This window comes from Diabrotica undecimpunctata, chromosome 9, assembly GCF_040954645.1.
Source record: "Diabrotica undecimpunctata isolate CICGRU chromosome 9, icDiaUnde3, whole genome shotgun sequence".
Lineage (NCBI taxonomy): Eukaryota > Metazoa > Arthropoda > Insecta > Coleoptera > Chrysomelidae > Diabrotica > Diabrotica undecimpunctata.
In genome coordinates, this window is record NC_092811.1 from 4,097,159 (window position 1) to 4,120,994 (window position 23,836).

The 23,836-nt window shown below is 33.9% G+C and overlaps 1 protein-coding gene across 1 annotated transcript; it reads right to left on the minus strand.

Annotated features, from left to right (window-relative positions):
• Positions 1-216: 216 nt before the first annotated feature.
• LOC140450102 (cilia- and flagella-associated protein 91-like) lies at positions 217-23,589 on the minus strand. Its single transcript, XM_072543536.1, has 14 exons — positions 23,428-23,589; positions 23,268-23,344; positions 22,904-23,073; positions 17,156-17,403; positions 14,204-14,366; positions 12,609-12,784; positions 12,266-12,451; positions 12,053-12,208; positions 10,571-10,743; positions 8,288-8,434; positions 7,062-7,432; positions 1,019-1,191; positions 748-932; positions 217-515 (listed from the first exon to the last, which is right to left on the minus strand). Exons 1-14 carry the CDS (start codon positions 23,480-23,482, stop codon positions 309-311), a joined length of 2,487 nt encoding a protein of 828 aa, XP_072399637.1. The 5' UTR covers positions 23,483-23,589; the 3' UTR covers positions 217-308.
• Positions 23,590-23,836: the final 247 nt, after the last annotated feature.

Here is a 23,836-nt window from a genome sequence, read left to right on the forward strand (position 1 = left end):
AATTGATATTACTTTTTGATTATATTAATATACTATATTCGTATATCGATCGTATTTATTTTATTAGATAAGTAATTTTTGAAGTGCAACTTTTATTAAATAGATGGAGATACGATCAATTTTTGCGCCATTTTAAAGTGTTAAATTTTCGTATTTTTTAAAGACCTGCTATTAATAATAATAAAACACTCAAGATAACAGATTATTATATTTATTACTATATCATATAATTATGATTACATTCGCTTTTTTGCTTCTAATTTGTCTCTGAGACAATTTTAACTACAATGTAATTATGCAGTCCAAAATTAATCTTTAACAGATGAATTCTCGTTGTCGACTTCTGGAATGGTGTCTAAAACATCCTTTCTAAAATTGTATTCTTCGGGATCTTCAGGGATAATGCTAAATTGTAATCCTTCTTCTTCTTGCTCTATCATTTCAGACATGTACAATTCCAATGGGTCCTTATAAGCTTCTAGCTCGGATATTTCCGAAAGCTCGCTTAAGCTTAGCTAAAATTAAATAATGTTTGTTAAACTATATTTAAGGAAAAAACTTTTTATTGTACTTTCACGTAATAAATATTTAACGCATGTCATTTGTCATTCTACGACAGCGTTTTGTGATCATGACAAACATAAACATTCCACAATAACGCCATATTTTATTTAGTTCTTTTTTGTGAGATTATAAGCTAAATACACTGGTTTTTTATATTATTAATAAATATGTTAAATTCTTTACCTCATCAGCTTTATCTACGATTATTCCAACTCGCTGTTTAGTTCCAGATACATCACTTTTCCGTGGATATCTGTGTATTGTACTTAAGAACAATGTATCTTCTCCAATGGCATGATTTTCTACTTGTGTCAGTATATCTGCTATAACTTCTGCTATTATTTCTTCGGGGTTTATTTCAGAGTGAACTATAAAATTTTAAATTTAAATGTTTTTTTGTAATTTTCGCAATACCTAAATATTTATCTTCAAATCTATAACATTAATTACTAACCTGGTTTTGGTAGATTTTCAAATTTGGAATAAATCGTATCATGTATTGTCTTTAAATTTTGTTTTTGTTGCTTCGTGATTTTTTCTCGTACAAGTTTTTTGTTTACATCTGGCAAAACAAAATGGAGGATCATATTGGCTATGACTTCGTCTTCTTCGTCAACAGATAACAGTCTAAAATTCAGTAATTATTCAATTATTTTGTCAAGAAGTGTGGCGTATGGCGTATGTAGGGTGTTAAATTTGTTAGACGACATGCCCATTAAAACCAGAAAGACTCTATGCGGTGACTTGACTATTAACCATCGAGCAAAAAGACAAAAGAGGGAATGTAAAGGTAGTGGGGGCAAAAATATTGTTAGACAGGAAGTGCCATCTTGAGAGGCCAAATTAAACAAGGAACGAGAGTCTTTCCTTGTTTAAGAAATCAAATTTAGTTGGGTTATGTTATTATTTGTCCCAACTGTCACATGAAATCTTATTTATATTGAAGTTTTTTAACAATTGTTTCACATTTTAGACTGTTATCGTTAATATTTAATTAAAATATTCTCGTCTAAGACACATTCTGAAAACTATTTTATAGCTACTGTTAATAAGTGTCGGAAAATTTAAATTTGGCGCATTCGCATTTCCGGATATGTCCGCCATCAGAGGCCACTTTTTTGGTCGCCTTTTCATAACGATTAGATTCCCTCTTTTGTCTTTTTGCTCAATGCTATTAACACATTGCGTGCCACGCTGTAATCGGGAAAATAGTCTCAGGGGCCAAAACACTTTTTTCTAATATTTGTATGTATTAACTAAAATGAAGATGTTTCTGACACTTTTTTGTTTTATTTTTGTAGTTTTATTCATGTTTTGTAGTATTTTTGTGTCTCTCTCATATATGAGCGACGTGGCCCTGTAGAACAAAATTTATATGTGAGTTGCTGGCCACGTCTCACAAATATGATCTACGCATGTTTTTTAAGGTTTTCTCTTTTGTTGCACATTTTGGGATTGAAAATTGAATGAACCGAATAATAAAAAATGTCTAAACGTCGTCGAGGCTTGACAGAGGCTGAATTAGAGGAAGCATTGAATCACATCGATAGTGATAACGAGACTGATGAACAGTCTGACTTTGACTCCGACGATTCCATCAAAGATCAGGATTTTAGCCATGATTTGAGTCATCTGATGAAGATGATAACGAAGAAGACCCAGATATAGATGTTCTTCAGGATGTTCATGGAAGAGGCTCGGATTGAAGAGAATGACTAAAATGCAGATGAAGATATGTGATCTTCCACTGATTGGCTCGAGTATGTGGGACGACACAAGAACTTCCAGTTTACGGGTCCTAGTGGTCTGCAACGAGATTTGTCCCCTGAAATGACTCCGCTTCAGGCATTTTTCCATATCGTCGATAATGAAGTCATAGACCTTATTGTCATTGAAACGAACAGATGCGCAACAAACCATGGCAACCAAGGAAGCCAAAAGATATGGAAACCGACCAATCCAGAAGAGATAAAAAAGTTCTTGGGTTTGACACTGTGGATGGGATTAGTTCGATTAAGTGCATTACCCCATTATTGGGCTACCAAGGGTATTTATCGTCTAGATATTCCAAGAGCAACTATGTCGCGGAACAGATATAACTATGTCTGCTGCTAAGTGTTTTGCATTTCACCAATAATAAGACAATTCAAAGAGGAGATCGCTTAACAAAAATTAAACCTCTTATTGATATCCTTCAAAATAAATTTCAATCTCTATTTTATCCTGGTGAAGACATCGTAATAGATGAAACTTTAGTACCATGGAGGAGGCGCCTAATTTTTAGGCAATATATACCAAACAAGGCTCACAAGTACCTATGGTATCAAATTATTTAAACTGTGTTCAATCGATGGTTACACATGGGCACTTGAAGTATACGCTGTAAAATCAGCGACAGGGCAAGCAACCAATGTGTGTTCGAGATTGTGTGAAAATCTTGTCTATCAAGGACTCACTCTATATATAGATTATTTTTACACGAGCTACGAGTTAGCTAAAACAATGCTTGAAAAGCTAACACATGTTGTTGGAACCGTGAGAGCCAATAAGAAAATTATCCCAACAGATGTCCTTCAAGCCAAGGTAAAAAGGGTATCTCGCGAAGACAAAAACGGAATAGTAGTCTTAAAATGGAAAGACACGCGGGACGTTAGGCTGCTCTCAACAAAGCATGTTCCAATTACGGCACCAGTTCACCCAAGGGTTGCTGAGAATAAACCCACTATCGAGATCCAGAAATCCAACGACTCTCAAAATCCATCAGATGCCATAGCTAATGACTCCAGTACCACCAATGTTTATGCATCAACAAGTAGTAACGATTTGCCTTATTGCCAAATGGAATCTGAAAATTCCGATCCCCCGGATGCTTCCAACGACATACAGGAAGCAGTTCCAGTAAAAATAAAGAAAAAGTCACGATTCTGGCGTATAATAAAGTTAAAGCTGGAATCGATTTGTCAGACCAGATGGCATCTTATGCCACTACGTTCCGAAAGGGTATCAAATGGTATAAAAAGTTAGGAATAGAATTGCTTCTGGGAGTATCAATGGAAAATGCATGGGTTCTGTATAAACGAGTCACCAAAAAGAAAACACAAATCCGTGCTTTTCGTGACATTATAGCAGCAGAGCTATTTCACATCGCAAATCTGAAAAACGAGAAGTTGCCACAAAAGCCGCAGGAATATCACCATTAATTTACTTGTAAGAGTCGGGGAAAATGAAAAGAAAATCAATCGCAGGTGTTCGTTGTGCTATGCAAAGATTCAGAAGGAATCAAGACGTATAGTTGCAAAATCTAAAGCCAAATTAACATACAATTATTGCGACAAGTGCCCGGGACAGCCGCAAATGTGTGCATTATGTTTTAATAAATAAAAATAATTTTAAAAATAAGTTTTTAAATTTTTTTCCTTTGTATTAAAGTTATTGTTAAGTGTAGTTAGTTGACATTTGCTTCGTTTTGTTAAGTTCTAAAAATACGTTTGTTCAGAATGAGTTTTGTGTTAATATTTCGTAAAATAAATATTTTTTAAACTTTTTGTTGTGTTAAATATATGTTTCCAATTTTGCTCAAACCAAGATACATACTACTTTGCCCAGAGGCCACGCTCACGATTCCCCATTAGAAAGACACGGTACCGGGTTTCATATTTGATATACATGGCTAGCTATTGATCGATGCGTGTCTCTCAAAAATGAGCGACGTGGCCCTCTGACAAATGTTGGTGTCTCTCATATATGAGAGACGTGGCACGCAATGTGTTAATTATGCTGTTGCTTGTGCTACCCAATTATCCTTGGTCAATATATTCGAATCGTATGGTTTCACAATGCACTTTAATTCTCCTACAAGAATTACTAAACAACATCTACCATAATTGATTATATTGTCTCAGATTTCCCACCCCTCGGTGTACGTTCTACAATTATTAATACAGGACTCTCTGACCATGAAGCAGTATATACCAAGTATAACACTCTTAACAAAAAAACCTCGAAAACCCAACGTTTAGGTAGGATTTTTTCCGCTCAGAACTTTCGTAAATTCCAAAATTCGTGCTTAACTTTTGAGTGGCACTTTCAGTATGTGGACGTGGACTATAATTTCAGTGATTTTATAAAAAGGCTTATCTGTATTTTCAATAAGGCATTTCCTTTGAGTACAATTAAGTCAAAACATCACAAACCCTGGACTACCAAAGGTATCCGCATATCAGCCAAGAATGGGCGTTCACTACTGTACATCAAGAAATTTATTACAAATGTCCTTGTTACTGAATATGTCTCCAAGTACAAAGGAACCTATCTAAAACTTATCAAAACAGCTAAAAAAATTTACTATGAGAATCGTCTGGGAAACTCTAAAAATGTTGCAAGGGAAACTTGGTCCATAATAAACGATTTTCGAAAATAAAACTAACACAGCTCAAACATTTTCTCTTCCAAACCTTGAAAATCTAAATGAATACTTCGTTAATGTGAATAGAAATATAACATCAACTATTTTGCCACAACAAAACAACTATTAGCAAATGATACTGACTCTAGTCATTAAAGCATTCTATGTGGAGTACCACAAGGTTCAGTACTGGGTCCTCTACTTTTCCTTATCTTTATAAATGACATCACTAACTTAAAAATTGATGGAAAAATTTTTCTTTTTGCTGATGATACCAGTATCACCTGAAGGAACTCTAATATTGCAACTCTTCATGCAATTATAACTTTTGATCTACTTAAAACAAAATCTGGTCTGACTCAAATTTTCTCTCTTTTAACGTGGATAAGGTGCATTATCCTATAAAGGAGCTCTTCAACCTTTGCTTCTTAATAACAGCCAGATTAGTATCGTTGATTCTGTAAAATTTTTTGTTATTTTTATAGACAGCAACCTAAAATGGTCTCTTCATATCGATTTATTAAGTAAGAAAGTGGCCTCAGTCTACTATGCAATAAGATCTGTTTTGAACAAAATCAATTTAGCATTTTCCAAAATAACATACTTTTTTATGGCCTTCCTTTTTACAGTTCTAGTACAGCTGCCCAATTTGTTATTTTTAAATTACAAAAAAAAGTAAATCGGAATCTTTTTGGCCTCAGTAGAATAACACATTGCAGAAGCTACTTAAAAAATTACGGGAATTTAACTCTTCCCTCTTTATATACTCTAGAAACTGTTTGATTAATTCGTAAACACCTACATGTTTCTCCAGCAAGACCTAATCATGACTACTCCACCAGAAATTCAAGCTTTTGTTACGATAAATATTATGACTCATAAAAGTGTAAACATATTATTTCTAATTCTATTCTATTCTAGTAAGTTCGCCGCTCAGCTGAAAAACCTGTCTGCCTTCCATCCTTTTCGAGAGGATCGCCGTCCGAATTCAAAGGGATTCTCGATTAACGGTACTTTATATTTAAAGTCGGAATTTTGTTGAAAACAGTTAATTCCAGTTCTAGTTTTGAATATCGAGTTTAAATTGTAAGCCGGAAATAAATATAAATAAATATTGTGAAATAAATTAGTGAATATTGTAAAAAAGACTTTAATATAATTCTAATAAACTTGTAAGTGTTATAAATGTAGAACCCTTTGTAATAAATAGAGACAATAAATTAGATTTAATAAAAATATTACACTTTGATGTGTATCTACCGATCCCGTTCAATGAGTTAGTAAAGAAATCTATATTATATTCGGCAAAAAAAATTATAGAACCATCTCCCTTTGCAACTTAAATCTACAACTTTTTTCCGTAAATTGACAAAAGCCTATCTATCTGAAAGACTATATTATTCAGTGGAAAGTTTCTTAACGAATAACTAAGAAATTACAGTAGCTTTAGGTACAAGTATTTTCATATTTGGGTATTACATGCAGCAGCTTAAACTTATTGGTAAACTAGTTTGTAAGGTTTTATTATGCAATTTGCAATTTAGTGAAATTTTGCAATGTATTGTATAATTTTATTATGTTTTATTTGGTGATATTGACGATTTAATGTAATTTTAGTAAATTTTAATTGTTATTGTTATTTTTTTGATTTTTTGTAAGCTTTGTCCATAAAATTGTACAATTTTTAGTGACAATAAAGCATATTTCTATTCTATTCGATTCTAATAATCATATTAAAGACTAAACGTGGAATTAGACAAGGAGCTGAAACGTATCGTAGCAGGTTTCTGCGCCAAATGTTCTATTATTGACCACACCTTGGAACATTTCATTATCTTGAAACAAGCCATCGAATATAAAAAGTGAGTTGCCGACTTTAAAAAACTATAGTCGCATCAATAGGAAGAAATTACTTTGATAAAAATAGAAGATTACAGAGGAATTCGACGTTTTTTTTCTCTGGAATCTGCCTCTGAAGATTCTCCTCTAGGACTCTGTTTGAATGCATGAAAACATATTTCTTTAGCATATTAGAAAGAACCTGATCATATTTAGAGTTATCGCAGAGAGAAAAGCAAAAAAAAATACTCACTCCTCATAGGCATCTTCCGTTTCTTTTTCGATCTGTCTCGCCAATTTCAAAACATATTCAGTGCCAGCTTCGTTCGAAACGAACTCCATACCTTCAGTAATGATATCTTTTAAATACACGTCTACGCTTTCTTGGGTAACCTTGACGATTTGCTTGAACATCTCATCGTGTTCCCTTCTTCTCCTCAATTCTTTCTGTCTTCTTCCAGCCTCGATCGCTTCGCGAACGTATCGTTCTCGTTCGTTCAAGAGGCACATAGCGTGTGCCTTGCGTTCTTCCAGCAATCTTCGTAGTTCTTTGTTTAGGAAGTCTAGTAAGGATCCCACTACGACGCCTTGGAGTTTTCCTAAAGAACCTTGCAATTTTTCTACCTAAAAGTCAAGAAAATAATATGAATCAGCTTTTTTCCAATACATACAAAACCATATATTTACTCTATGTAGCTCAGGCTTTTTTGTATTCAGTAATGGCGTAATCTTGAGAACGTTTAAGCGATTGGAGAATGAACAATAACAGATAAACACGAAATTAGAAGTTTTGATGGCATAAACAAAAATTACCGACGATTGGTCAAAGAGTTTGCTAATATCGATAAACTGGCAAAGCTACCCAAAGAAAAAAAATAATATACATAGGAAATTTAGGCGTCAAAAAGCTTTTGAAGAGGCACCAATATTTAAGTCTCCGGGGACAAAAAGAACAATTCGTTCATATATTGAAGATGTATAAGAAAAAAATCATAGTGTACTTTAGCAAAGTCTTCCCAAAACCAAAAAGAAACTACTGCGTTTCCAGAAGAGAATTTATAGGTATACTGAAGACCTGTGAACATTTTTACAAATACCTGCATGTTCTAAAGTTTTTTTTTAAGATCATATAGCTCTTTAAGTGGCTTTTACAATTCAGTAATCTAGAAAGTCACATGGCAAGTTGGTTAGAGCGAGACATCAAATGTCACGTCTTGCGTCGAATGTCGCCATCTTCACGTTTGAGGGATGACAGGTGACATGACAGTTGACATGACATTTGACAGTTGTCAGCCGCCAACTTGTGAGGTCACACGTCAAAATTTCCCAACGCTGTCAAAATTTTCCCACGTCCAAGAGGCCCAACCTCTGCTCAAGAATACGATTGTGAATCGAGTGTAGGGAAGAAAAAAATTCAGTTAAGTGCAAATGTTCTTTTGAGCAAGCCGCGAACTGCTATATTGATTGCAAAAACCTTACCATTCTCATTTGTATCAATTCGTCTCGCTGTTGTGCTTTGACTCGGTATTTTTCTTTTCTCTTTTGTTCCTTCTGTTTTTTCAGTAATCCTTTGGAATGTTTTAATTCTTGAATTAGCTCTCTACAGGTGTCTCTTCCCTCATAAATCTAAAAATAAATGCAAGATTTGAGTGGTTTTCTATTGTAAAATTACAAAAAAAACTAGGTCTTAAAAATAATATAATGTACTTTTTTTATTTAAATTAACATTGAATAGTTAACATTAAACATAAAGAAGAAATAATAAAAACATATAACATAACATTTATATTTTGTTGAGCAGTTGACCTTTCTCGATGAATTTGAAAAGCTTGTTGATTTGGTCTGTGCTATTTAGGACCTCTTTGAAGATAGTACTGATATAGAGCTGTTGGCATATTTTGGCATAAAAAGGGCATTCGATAAGTATATGTCTGATTCGGAGAGTTGTATTGCAGTGGTGACATTTTAGTTGTGGAGATGGTGTCATTAGGTAGCCTTGAGTTAGACGGGTATGTCCTATACGCAATCTTCGTAGCTTGCCATATTTTTCAGAGATAAACTGGGATAGGTAAGTAGGTTCACTGAGGGTTTAATTTCATGCAGCGCTGAAGTAATTTTATTCCAGTGAATCTGCCAGGTGGATAGATTAAGCTTCTTCAGTCTAGCTTTGAGATCGTTGCAAATTTGTATATTGATAATGGTGTCCTGGGATGAAGCTGCATTTTAGCAAGCCAATCAGCTTTTTCCTTAGTACTGATACCGACATGGATGGTACACATATCAGAGTGACAGTTGTATTTTGGTTTATAAGATGCTGATATGTGTCATGAATATCTTGGACGAGGTGTATATAGCATTAATGTAGTGAATATAAGAAAGTGAATCAAAACATATAGCTATGTGTATTTGGATATTGTTGGGCATATTTGAAAGCATACTACACCAAGAAGACATTTTAGAGAGTTTGATAGAGTGTTGTATAGTGGTTACAAAATATGCAACTCTAGTTTCAATTTTTGACGCGCCAGTGTCTATGTTATATTTATTTTTGTTTTTATAAGTTCTAGAAAGAGAATTCTTAATGTACTAATACTGGTATCTTCCTTGTTAAATTTGGTAAGGGAAATATTATGATGTGGGAGTATGTTGGTCCAATAGGGATTATTGGAGAATGGTAGAGTTCTGGTTTCAGACAAATTTATATCTTTTAGTAACGGCTGTAGAAGACTAGGAATAGGATGTATAATTAAGTTACATAGAGGCTTGTTATGGGGTTGGTGTAATAATGTAATTAAAAGATATACTGGAGTGGAGGGGTTTAAAAAAATTACAGCAGCATAGGAGAGGAGAAGGTATTCTTGCCTAAGCCACAGAGAAGGTTCATAAGCTTCACAGTAAAGACTTTCTGACGGACTAGAACAAAATGCTCCAAGACATAGATGTATTTAGTGAATTTAAGATTAATTTAGTTCCAGCTATATAGACGAAACATCCATAGTCGAGCTTGGAGCGGATTAGTGATCTGGAAACTTACAGTAACGTAATTTCTTCCGCGCTCCAATGATAATGTGAGAGTGTTTTGATTATATTTAAGTTCCTGTATGTGTTGTTTTCAGGTTAATCTTGAATAAAATATCAGCCCTAATATTTTACAATTATCAACAACCGGTCATTGAAAAGTTTGCAACCAAAAAAGAAAAAAGGATAAACTTCATAATATATCGAAAACTTTAAAAGCGATATTAAACAACTATGTGCGTGTGTTATTTTTATAATTTTGTAAATAGACTCTAAAGACTCAATCGTTATAACAAACTTCAAGTACTATCAGCAGTGAATAGTGGTAGTAAGTTCAGTTTTTTATTGTTAAATAACTTACGGAACTTTTTGATAAATTATGCTTTGACAGTTTTTTTGCTCCCCAGAAAAATCAGATGCCTTTGTATTTTATACCTTTTTTGACCATATCCTGAACCCGTAAATAAAAATTAAGGCAGCCACCCGAATTCTGACACTACCTTCTTAAAGTGATATGAGCCGCCACTGGTTAGAGGGCAAAATATTATCTGGATAAACGAGGGAGGCAATAGCATTGTTTTTATACAGCCAGAAGTGGTACACTTGTTAAAATATTTAAAAAATTAAGTACTATAAAACGGATCTCCCGAAGAAATAAAATTTAGTACATTATATTCACGAGTTTCTTTGACGCAGTTTCAAGTAAACACACTTTATATATCTTGGTTTTATATTAGTACTTACCAAAATTTGAGCAGCTCTACCTTTAATAATATTTTGAAGTAGTACTAAAGCTTGATATTTGGATTCTTCGTCCTCGGATACTCCCTCGACTTCTGGGGTGTGAGATTCTTCTATAAGCTTATCTACTTTCGTTCTTAATCGTAAAGTATATTTCTCTACGCCTTTTCTTAGACCTAAAATTAACAAGTATTAAATGTAAATCATGAATGTGTTGCTTGTGTGAGTCCATTTCAAAAGGTAAAAGAAATAATAAATTAGACTTACAATCAATTTAATTTAACTATCCAGACGACCAATTTCGCTTTCTACAATATGCAAAGCATCTTTGTATCGAGACCTGAAGATGCTTTGCATATTGTAGAAAGCGAAACCGGTCGTCTGGATAGTTAAATTAAATTGATTGTGAGTAAGTCTAATTTATTATTTCTTTTACCTTTTTATTAAATGTAACTTAAAAGTAGTTAAATGACCCTTAGATTACATTTTAAAGTAATAAGTTTTAAAAATATTGTGACACAAGATCGATATTTACAGATTTCACTTTACATGTCCTTGTTCGAAAATTGAAAAATTGGACCTAATACAAGCAATTGATACCAGCTAACTCTTGTTGTAATGTTATAATGTATATCTTTATATTATTGCTTTTGTCAGAAACTTGTTTCTTCGAAGAATTTGGTGTTGAGATGTTCGCTTTGGCAACGTATCTGGCAATACTTCAAGCACATGTTTGACTTAGAGATCTCACAATTTAATTTGGACGTCTGACTGAAAGTGAACCTCTAGATTTCTTTGTTCTACTGAAATTCCCGAAAATTAAGGGTATTTCCAGCCTTAATACAAGTACTGTTTTGATTTCGCTGTAGCAGACGTTTAGAAATGCTGTTAGTACGAAGATTGATCAACGACTGAAAACTTTCTTACAACGACATTATCCAGCTCTGTTAATCAATATTTAATTTCAGGACAACCTTAAAAAAAATTACAAAAAACCTAAAAATCTGGCTTCTGTCACAAAAAAAAATGAAAAAATACTAACAAAAACGCGAAATCCACTCAAAAAAATTAACAAAACTCTAAAACTTGGCCACGAAGGGCCCACTTCCTCAAGCACCGAGTCGCCGAACTAGGCGTAGCCAGGAGTGGTGACTCGAGGCCCGAGCAAGCAATTTCTGTTCGATAATACGTCACTAGAGCAAGCAGGAAAAATGCGCCACACGCTAGCTTGCATTGATTGGGTTAGGATATTGTGTTGAAGTTCTTATATCCAGGACTTCCACACCAAAAGCATTTGGCTGATAGTGTCTCCCGCATCAGAGTGTTATAGTGGGGACAGATATGGTCTGGAGCATTGGAGTGCGGTAAAGTGGTTCCTGATTATAAGAATCAATACATCCCACTCCAATAAATTATAAGACCTGAATATTATTCTAAGGGGTGTGCAAGTCTCTCAGAATGAGTATAAATACGTTTTTTACCTACCTTTAAGTTCTTCGTGTAGTTGTTTTAGCACCGGAGCAGTCCACCTGGTCTGTTTAATACACAATTTACGCTTAGGCCAATTTGAATGTAATACCCGTTTGTCTATCTTCGTTGCTTGGTCTAACCATTTCGGTAAAGTGCTAAGATTTTCAACTCCTACAAACAAATAACAAAATCCATTCTATTAAGTTGATTTTTAATAAAAAAACTTACCGATAAATTGAGCCTTATATCGCTTCATATTTTCGTCTATAACTTGATGCCAGCGTTTCGGATGTTCACCGTGTCGCATAAGTGGGGCGTATATTTCTGATTTTTTGTCGACGTGCTCGTCGATTATGTTCACTGCATGGTATTTCCTGTCTATGCCCTTACGCTGAGACTCTAATTTCCTCAATTCTACAAAATATAAACTGATTAAAAGACGAAGAATTGACAATATTTTATATGAGCTAAAAATGAAGAAGAAAACATTAAAGATCCATAGAAAAACACATAAAAAAATGAATGACAAAAAAATTCTACATAATACAGTAAAATTTTAAAAATATGTTACCCCTTGCAGTCTTTCTTCTGATTTTAACAAGTTGTTCCTGTTTCTCGGCCTCCCTTTGGGCTATATAATTCTTCAATTTTGTCTCGTTTCTAGTTTTGGTTGCGTCATGTAGTTCGTTTAACATATTTTCTAGAAGTTGCAACCTAAGTTCTTGTATTTCGTTTATCTCTTGTTCTCTGCAAAGAAAACATAATCTAACAGACTCTGTCTGTTAAAGTCTGAACATATTGTTACGTTAAATATGACTCATGCCTAAACGGTAAACATATTTTTCTAACAAGTATTTTTTAGTCTCCGATAAAACCTGTCTGGGTTCCGTGGTGCTCGAGAACGTTCATTAAAGGTCACCTACCGAATTCTAGGGATCTCCAGAACAACGGAATCAGCGTCGGTGATTGGGTCACCAAACTAGCAATTCCAGCACTTAAGGTCAGGAAAAAAAATTCTAATCGACGACAACCTCTCAAGCTATTTTAGTCCCAAAACTGTAACCGAGTGCTTAGAACATGATATCTCATTTATTTTTTTGCCGTCAAATTCTACACATATAACCCAGCCCCTTGATGTCAGCCAAAAATTCTTGAAAAGTGAACAATGGGTAAAGGAAGAAGGGCAGCTACATGTCATTTACGGAACTTTTTTGAGGCATCGCCAAACCAAGCAATCCCCAGGATTTATTTATGTATTTCACACGAAACCAGACATTTGCTATTTCTCTTTTGACCTCTTTTGGTAAAATTCATCCATCTGATAACTACAAGCTGTCAAGCAGTTCAAATAGGGAGATTCTTAAACTTCTCATCAACCAAAATGATCTTAATTAATGCAATCTGTTATTTTTACGAAGATTATGTTGCGAGAATTAACGCAGCAGATTTAGATTTAAGTTAAAATTTTTTTTTGTTCCTATACATGTAATTTTTTATGTCTATAGTTATAACAGTACAAAAGTTATGCTGTGAGAATTATTACAACGCAACAAGGTCTTTTGTGTTCCCTAAAGTAAGAAAGTTGTATATTTTTCTATATTTTCATACTTAATAAACGATATAAATTCCAAATTTGTATGTTTATTAAATTTTTTTACTAAAAAAATTAATTGCACATATTACTAATATACATATTTTTAAATGTCTCTATTGACCTCCGGAATGGTATACAAGCCAAACTAATACAAAACAAAGCATTGTTTCCTTTCACCCCGTTTGGAGGGTGAATAGAAAAACACCACTTTTTTTAATTTTTTTTTTAATTGGGAAACTTTTTCAAATGTGCTCACTAGGCCCTAAAATCTATTAGCCGTGACACACATTTTGCATACTTTTCGTGGCCGATTATATAAACAGCAACCTAAGTACAAAGCCTGAAAACCTCAAAACTGTTTTTATTGTCCCTGTTTTACGGTACTAAAATAATTTCAGCTTTTTTAATATCTATAAATGCAAAACGTGATGGACAGAGAAATGAAGCGTAAGAAAAAAAACCAATAAGAAAAAAAAAACGGGTACCATATAAATCTAATAAATGAAAATTGAAGACTTAGGATATTAAAAATTTAGATTTTAAATTTTAAGTTGTTTAAATAAAAGTCTTACCTGAAAGCCCACTCGTCTAGCTCTAACGCAGTCATGTAATCTCGAAACTGATTGAGGGAATTTTCATTTCTGATGTCTGGTATAATTTCCTTTTCCCACGCAGCTTTCATTCGTGCTCGTTCTATCAACTGGATCTCGTGCATTCCGGCTGGCAAACCACTACCTGTGAAATAACGGTATTAGTAGACTTAGTAATAGTATTATAATATAAACAGGGTAATCTATTTAGACCAGATTTGAAAACAATTAATTATAGAAAAACGTTTAAAAAATGAAGTTAGCTCAATTGAAGGATATTACCCCATAAGAACACAATAGTAATTGACGATGATCCATGAAAACAAATGTTCTTCTATATATTGGGTCAGTTATCATTGAGTTCCTACTTCAGTTTGTTTAATAATGGACAATAACATTGCTTTTATTAGTTTTACCTTCAATAGATCATAGTTTTTCAAGGTAGCCAATTAAAATTATGCTTTCTAATCCTAAAATACAGTGGCCTTAACCTTTTTGACTCATTGAGCCATTTTTGGCCGCTTCGAAGCACTTTTGCCGGTTGAAATTCACTGCCGTGAGTTCATTCTATTTTCTATTGTGTAGTAGTGGATCCAGGATTCATCAAAGGTTAACAATTGATGCCAAAAGTCCAATGTACTGCGCTCTATAAGATCTAATAACTGCTGAGAATTGGTCACATGATCCTGTTTTTTGGTCAATGGTCATCAAACGCGGCACCTTTTGGCAGGTGGTATATGGACACTACGAAATTTACAAAACTGTAATTCATATTCAATTTCAAATTCAATTCAAAAAGTTTATAAATTCAAATATTTTGCGAAGTATTTACGCTCGAATATTCCCAGAAGCCTTTCATCCTTCTGCGTTAGAGTCCATGTTTCAGCCCCGTATGTGAGGATCGGCCTCAGCAGTGTTTTGTATATATAATAATTTTAGTTTTTCTTTGGATATTTCTTGAGTGTAACTGTTTTTGGAGTCCGTAATTTACCCTATTTGTAAAGTTTATTCGTCTTTTAATTTCTTTGCTTGTTTTATTGGTAGTAGTCACTAACGAGCCAATGTATGTTAAGCTGTCAACACATTCATAGATATGACTTCCAAATGCTATTTCCAGTTCCTCATTTGCTATAGGATAATTAGTAACCAACATGTACTTGGTTTTGTCTTCTTTGATGACTAAATCGACTTGTTTCGCCGTCGTTTCCAATTCTATAATTGCTCAACATCTCGCTTGCTACGCCTTATTATGTTAATCTCATCAGCGTATGCTAAGATTTGTATCGATCTATTGTAAATAGTACCACCGTCTCTAATTCGTATGTATCGGACTGCTTTTTCCAAGGCAATGTTAAATAGCAGGCAAGCCAGGGCATCCCCTTGACTGAGTCCATCCTTTATCTTAAAGGATAGAGAATTTTTTTCCTGTACCTAACGCTGCGCTGGCTTTTAAGTTAGACATTGTCATTCTTATTAACCGGATAAGTTTTTCTGGTATACTAAACTCACGCATTGATTGGCATATACTTGTCATACCCAATTTATTACCTATCCAGTAATTAACTTATTTCTCCTTATCACCAACTTGTTATTGAAAGCTTTTCTATTTGACGACTATCGTAGGGAAGCATTATCTACAATGAATATTGAGCCAGGTTCAATTTTTGTCAGTATGAATGAAAACCAGCTTTCAAAATTCTCAGCATCAATATCCTCGTAATCATCTCCCGATTGTTTGAATTCAAAAACAGAGTCTGTCTGGAAGAAAACCATGTTCACTACCAATATGTGTTATTATTAGACGTCGGCCCTTACTTGATGGTGCTTTTAGACCTGTAGAGAGACCTTCAAGGAACGCTTGTCGACTGCTTTGAATATTTAAATTATGCCAAACTTTGTTTACAGTATGAGCTTCGTTTAACCAAGTCTTACCTAAATAATAGATTTTTCTTTTTTCATTGTGATATTGATGAACCTTTTTAGGATAATTACAACGGCATATAAGAGCAGTTCAATTAATTAAAAGATGAGTGCGACAGGGGTGAGTATTGTCACCACTACTATTCAATGCATACTCTGAAGAAATTATGAAAAGAGAAACAGCAGGAATAAAGGTCAATGGAATACCAATCAACAACATTAGATATGCGGACGATACTATCATATTACCAGACAACCTCCAAGAGCTCCAAAAGCTAATGAACAAAATAGAGTATGGAGAAGAATATGGATTATTAATAAACATCACGAAAACTAAATTTATGAGGATATCAAAAACCCAAAATAATGATGAGAGCCTGACAATTAACGGAAAAGCTTTAGAATAAGACCCACATCATTTCAATAGTTGCTTTCACCACCACCCCAATATTTACTGACGGTCCACTATAGCGTGATGCCTAATAAGTTTACAATAGCTATTTATCTTACATAATAAACTTTCCTTGAAAGTGTGATCTAATGTGCGGATTCCATATCTAAAATAAATTACGAGATAATATTGCTTTTAAATCAGAAATACATTTCTGTAAAGATAGTTTCAGCTGGTGGCTAACAACAAAATGAGTGTTCACTGTTTTGGAAGTAAATCGTAAGTTTTTTATACTGTTCTTTTAACATTACTTTTTGTAAAAATAGGTAATTTTAAAGATAGGAAGATTTCGCATTAGTTTGTACTTAAAATACTCTATAACCTCCATCATGTCTAACATTAAAACATATTCTACAAGATAATAAGTTTTGAGTGTGACAAATGTCACTACCTTGGCATGTACAAATCAAAAATTTTAATATTATTTCAGTTGCAATGGCCAAATTCCCTCCGAAAATATGTTTAACTATTTGTATATAATAAGCCATACATCCTTAGCTCATTCGTCATTGGTTTGCATATTGCCAATGCTCTGTACATATTTATAACAGATAAATACTTACCCCATTTTAGAAAATCCAGTTTTAAAAGTTCAGGATCTCCTTTTCCAATAACCTTATACGGAGGCTCCCAAGGATCCGTTTGGGCAGTCGATTCTCTAAACTTAGTCTCCACTTCGACATTTCTCGTTTTCTGATGCTCCCATTTTTTGGTTTTTTTAGCCACTTTCTCTATGGTAAATGTGGGCGAATACTGGTACGGCAGAGTGTCTTTCGGAGGAAAATTCATGATGGAAACGAAAAATTTCGACCTATGGAATTATGGTATTTGAGGTGAAATTGAAATGTAAGTGTTGAATTATTTTATAATAAACTTGGTAAAATAATAAGTTTAACAGATATTTATATACTACGATTTATACGCAGACCTGGAAGTTAAAATTATCATCATCATCATCAATGCTTATGCTTAATGATGGAATATTTCTCGCTCTTACTTAGAGCTCTTTGATTCGCTTATTGAAGTGAATTACTTCGCATTTTCTTATGTATTGTCATAAATTGTTGTATTGACAATTTTCTTTCACTTATTTTGATCTGTGCATAGGTCCTTCCAGTTTCTCACTTTCAGGATTTTGATATCTCACATGGCCTGGTCCTTCCATCTCTATCTAGGTTTATCCATGGCCTTTCAGTTTCTGGCTTCCATATGGTGACCTTCTTAATCAGTAGGTCATGTTTCCTTCTCTCTGTGTCACAGCTATCTCGGTCCCAGCGCTTTAATTATTCTCGTTATCTTATCTCTTTATGTGTCTCTTATTTCATGCTTCATTCTTCTTCTCGTTTCCCTGTTTTTTATGCTTATTCGGCCCATAATTCTTTTTAGAACACATACTTATAAAGAAGCGAATAAGAGAAATCTTTGGGATAAAAAAAACAAAAAGAATTAGCATAAAAATATAAGGTAAAGGACTTTGCCAAGGTTGGTATAGATCAGTGTTTTTAAATCCCTAGGGGAGTCGTGAAGCCTTACTCGAAGGGTCACCATCTGAAAGAAAACGTTCAGGTTCTTACACAAAAAAAAAAACACAATTTTAGTGGGAAGAATGTGCTTGTTTATTTTTCGAAAGTTTATCAAATTGTGGTGCTATTCTTAAAACGTGAATAATTAAATCACTTTCTAAGTGCAATCTATTTCTCTTTTTAGTTTTAATGTCTACCATTGAAGAACATGTCATTGAAAAGCTTCCCTTGCCAGCTCTGGATATTCGTATGTTCTTGTCATCCAAAATACGTTGACACTTTGCAAATAAAATTCCATTTTAAGAATGCCATCAGCAGCTAAATCTAGAAAACATTCTTTCATTTTTATGATGACCTCAGCCAGATCTATTGATTTGTCAAAAAAAAGGGTTTAAAATCCATCTATGCCCATTGTTAGCTTCAGAGTGTAAGTCTGAAAAGTATGTCAAAAGTTGCTCTTGCAAATTATGCAAGCTCTGTACCATGCAAGGAATGTGAACGCTTTGGACTGTTGCATTAGCTTCAGCAATCTTCTGAACACTTGGAAAAGACTCAAATATTTTGTTTTGCGGAGAGTTTGACCACAAACGAAGTTTTGCGTGAAATGCTTTTACTTTATCTTTAGCTGTTAAAATATTTTCTTCTCTTCCTTGAAGATTTGTTGTTAAACTTGTTAAGGTGACTAAAAAGATCTAGAAAAAAGTGCTAATTTCAAGAGTCAAATCAGGTCAGAAAAACGATAAGCATATTCAGCTCTACAACTCTTGTCAATACCTTTCCTTTGCTTTGCCCCTGACCTCTGTGTGATATAGAAAATTCTGATGCGAGCCCCTATCTTCACAAACGATTCTAAATAGCGGGGCTTGCAAACCTTTATCTTGCCATAGGAGAAAAAATCATTATCTAACACGTGTCTCGCACAGGTGATGATATGAAAGCCGATGATCTAAAAATTTTGGGTGAGAAGGAATTAATTTTAACTGAGTGGAATAGTATAGACCTGACAAATACCCCACATATAAGGTATTTTTCCCTTTCGATAAAATTGACACAAACCTAATATTTGACCCAAAGAAGCTGCCATTAGGAGATTTAACTTCACTTCAGCTGAAATTTTCAGCACATAAAGAAGACGGAGGAAGAAATCTTTGCGCCACTTTGCTCCACAAATTAAATTACTATGTGTATTGGAGTCGTGTATTGTTTTCCGACGAATCGAGATTCTGTCTTACGGGCTCAGACAAACGTGTAAGAGCGTGTCGACGTCCAGGCGAGAGATATGCTCAAGCATGTGTTGCCAAGCGTCTTCCATTTGGTGGAGGGTCAGTTATGGCATAGGGAGGCATATCGTTTGATGCTTGCACGGAGTTAGTCTTTATCGAGAATGGGACATTGACAGCGCATAGGTACCTGACACAGACCATGTTTTACCGTTTATGGTTATTCTTGGAGACGACGCAACATTTATGCATGATAATGCACGGCTCCACACTGCTAGGATAGTTACTGAATATCTTGACGAGGTTCAAATCACACGATTTGTTTGGCCTGCTCGCAGTCCAGATATCAATCCCATAGAACATGTTTGGGATGAGATGAAGAGACGTTTACGAAGTCATGTGCCGGCCCACAGAAATTCGAGAGAGCTTCGTGACATATTGGTGCAAGAATGGAATAATCTTCCGCAGAATGTGATCCAAAATCTGATCCAAAGTATGCCTCATCGTTTGCAAGCTGTTATCACTGCCAGAGGAGGGAATACTCGCTACTGAAGTTCTTAAAATTTCTTTTTTTCAACAAAAAGCACATCAAATTAAAATTGTCCCATTTCAATATTTAGTATATCAAATAGTTCAGGAAATGAAGCTCGAAAAAAGTTAAAACCTCGCATTTTTTTCGTCCTGCATGGATTGAGTTGAAATTTTAACAGAAGGTAGGTGATAGCCCAAGGATCAAAATCTATATCGAACCGAACTGCGCTAAAGGGTTTTAGGGGTGAAAACTACCCCTAATTATCAAAAATTTTAAAATAACATATTAAACCTGAATATGGATAAGATTTGGTTTGAATTAGTTAAATAATGATTATTTTATACTTTTTAATAGAGTTCCATCATATCTCAACCCTTAAAAAGCAACCCTCGTTAGAGATTAATGTAAAAAAATTACTAATTCTAAAAAAATGATTTCGCCTTAGATCGATTTGGATAAAAATTTGGATTTGAGCTCAACTCACCCTCTGCTTTATAGTTTATGTCATGCCGATGAACCCTGATTGTTCTTAAGGGTGAAAACTACCCCTAATTTTCAAAAATTGTAAAGTAACATTACAAATCTTAAGATGAGTGAAATTTGGTTTGGATTAGTTAAATAGTGATTTTTTATACTTTAAAATACAATTACATAAATTTTCAACCCTTAAAAATCAATTGTTATGAGTGCTATAGTTGCAAATTTTGCAACTTTTCAACTTTTGAAAATCACCCTTTACAACATTGCAGTTTTTATAAACTAATTTAATAGATATAAATTGAAAAAAGTAGAATTAAATACAAAAAAATTTATCAACATAAAAAGGCACCATATATTCTTATACATAAATAGTTGAAAATATTTACATTTATAGGTAAAACAATTATAATATTAATTTTATTCGTCATCAATTACATCTTCATCGTGATCTATGTCATCCTCATCTTCTTCAATTATTGGTGGACTATTATTGCACCCTTCACCTGAACACCCAGAACAAGTAGAGTTACAGTATAAAGCAACTTTTCTGCACCCACATGAAACGCCGCATCCTTTTTTGCATTGGCAAAAAATAATTTTCAAAAGTTCATCGGGTGCAGGTTGTTTGTTCATGCGTACGGGTAATAACAAACCATCTTTGGAATACCATCCCCAATCTGTTGCTCTGATATTTTCATTGCTAAGCCACTGTTAAATTTGGTAATATCGTCTTTTTGAATGCTCATCTAAGGCATCAACACTGGGCAGAAGGGATGATAGCTTAACCGCACAGTTTTTCGTTGTAGCTTTGATGAAATGTTCGTACCGCATGTGCTCGAGAAAAGCAGATGGTTTATTCTGTCGTATGGGATTTCAAAAAAAGAACGCTTAAAATTTCGAATGTATAACGCCCCATTACCTAATATACCGTTTTGTAGATTATTATGCTCCGAAATGTACTGTACTATACTAATGGAATTTTCCGGAAAAAAAAATTGGTTTTTTTAACGTATTTCCTTCACTTTTAACGATAGAGTGTTTCTTCAAAAACGATTTTGTAGAGGTTTTTAAGAGCTACAAGGATCTGTGAATTAAATCTTTTTGGAACCTTTGGTTTTTAAATGGGGTGAGTTTAAAGGGCTCGAAAAAGATGGTGCTTGATCGTAAATCGATGCTTTAAACGGCTATATCTCGCCAAATATTCATTGTACAACAAATCTAAATAAATGAAAATTTTAGTCATTAAGAAAGCTACAATTTAGTACATTTTTATTTTTTTCATATATTCAGTATTTTCGGGGATATTTAAAAAAAGAAGGGTAAAAAATATGAAATTATAAATCATTTCTCGCTTTAAGCTGTACTTTTTCTAAAACAGCATTTTAAATAGGTCAAACTTCTTGGACGTATTAACAATACATGTACAAAGAGAATTGCAGAAGGGTGAAGATCGATTTTAATTATGAGGGTAGTAAGGGGGTTGTTTTCAGCGATTTTTTCGTAAAAAAATGAGGTATTGACCTTATTTTCATCATAACTCACTCAATTTTTGAGCTAGAATCTTTTTTTTTATAATAGGTATATTTATGCTCTTTAAAAAAGGTTCTATGAGTTTTCTTCCAAAAATGCATCATTTTCCCGATATTTGACTTTGAATCTTTCAAATTTGGCATTTGAAGAAAACCGCTGATAACCGAAAACATTGATAGGCCGTATTTCGGTTCCTATTATATCGCAAAAACATTTTAAAACATGAATTGTATTTGTCTTTTTAAAAGCTACAAATTTGTTTTCTACAATTTTTTTGATAAAATGCATCATTTTCGAGTTATTCGCGAAAAATCGATTAAAAACGTCGATTTTTTCGTCTAAAAGTTGTTACTTTCAATCGCGAATAACTTGAAAAATATCAGTTTTACAAAAAAAATGCATAGAACATTTTTTGTTTAGAATCACATTTTTAATCGAAACCTGGGGTTAAAACGTAAAAAAAATGTTTCACCCTCGAGATGGGGTGGCAACCACCCCCAAGGCTTTGGCGCACTTTGGTTCGATATAGATTTTGATCCTTAGGCTATTACCTACCTTCTGTTAAAATTTCAAGTCAATCCACGCAGGACGAAAAAATTGCGAGGTGAAATGCTTCATTTCCTCGACTAAAAGGAAAATTTTTCATTTCCATTATTTTTAATAAACTTTGAACGACAAAAACGTTGTTTTCTTTAAGCAATCCGTTAATAAACTATGTTACAACCGAAAATAGTTAAAACAGAATAATAATTTCTAAAATAAATTCAAATTACGGGGTGACCATAATTTTATGCTAACTTTAACTCTACAAGACGGTTGCAAAATCAAAAAGATTGAAAAACACTGGTTTAAAAAATAATGAACAAGACTCAAATTAAGTCTGCTTCAGACTACAAACTTATGAAGACTGAAGCGAAGATAAGCAAGCGAATTTATTAAGCCTCTAAATTGGTTCATTTAAACTGTAGTGCCTGTCAAGTTTTTTTAATTAAATATTGACCTTATTTACTTCAAATATATACAAACCTATCAGCCCCTCGTACATCGGGTGGCCTATGAAGATGTGGATCTTTAGCTTGAGTCCCCGCGAGTCTATCTCGATAGCTGATCGGAGCAGGTTGTCTTCTCTGTACGAGCTGGATACGCGGTCGTGTGGGCAAGTCCGAAAACATGTTGGGGAATATTGGACATATTTGCTTAAAATATCAAGATTATCATTTATTAAAGGGCAACTAAACAAGATTATTTGGACGACCGATTTGTGGGTTTACCTCTAAGGTGGATCCACACATAGATCTTCCAGACAAGACACAATATAAACAAGTTAGATCAAATAGTATATATTTTTGTGTTTTGTGCATATTTAAGAAAGTATTTAAAGAATACTCACAAATTTTGCAGCAGACATTTTTGCTACTATCGCTGCCTTGTAGTGATCCCTTGGCCCAGATACCGTAAAAATGGGATCTAAACAAAAACACTGGTTTGAGCATGAGCAGCATCGACGTAACTGTATTCTCCTCAGATGGATTTTAAAAGATGATACTTACCGTACATATAATCATGTGGTCTATAAGGGAAACACAGGGAAGATATTGGAGGCATATTGTTGAAAAATTAATAATTCCAAAGTTCTCGATTGCGGTTAAAATAATTTCATAAATGTTAAATTTTTGGCACGTGACATTTATAGGTTAGTAGACTGTTTGATGGATGTTCATAGTAACTATGAGTTTGATCGATAGTTTGGTCGTTTTGTAATGTATTGCACACACGATTAAATTGTCTGGCCGAGTGACATAAAACTGGAAACTTCAATTCATATACATATTCAATTTGTTTATCCAGGTGTATTGTAATAGTAATATATCCACTATTTTTATCGTGGGACGAAGATGCGATCAGTTACTGATCTCCTCTTTTTAAATCCGCATTAATATTTCCCTATTATTTGTTGGA

Bases quoted from the DNA above. Each gene is read 5' to 3' on its own strand.
- LOC140450102 (XM_072543536.1), bottom strand. From the start codon at position 23,482: ATGCCTCCAATATCTTCCCTGTGTTTCCCTTATAGACCACATGATTAT. The intron at 10,744-12,052 runs GTAGGTAAAAAA...TGTTAATTTTAG, and splicing joins ACTACACGAAGAACTTAAAG to GTCTAAGAAAAGGCGTAGAG. The intron at 516-747 runs GTAAAGAATTTA...ATTTAATTTTAG, and splicing joins TCGTAGATAAAGCTGATGAG to CTAAGCTTAAGCGAGCTTTC.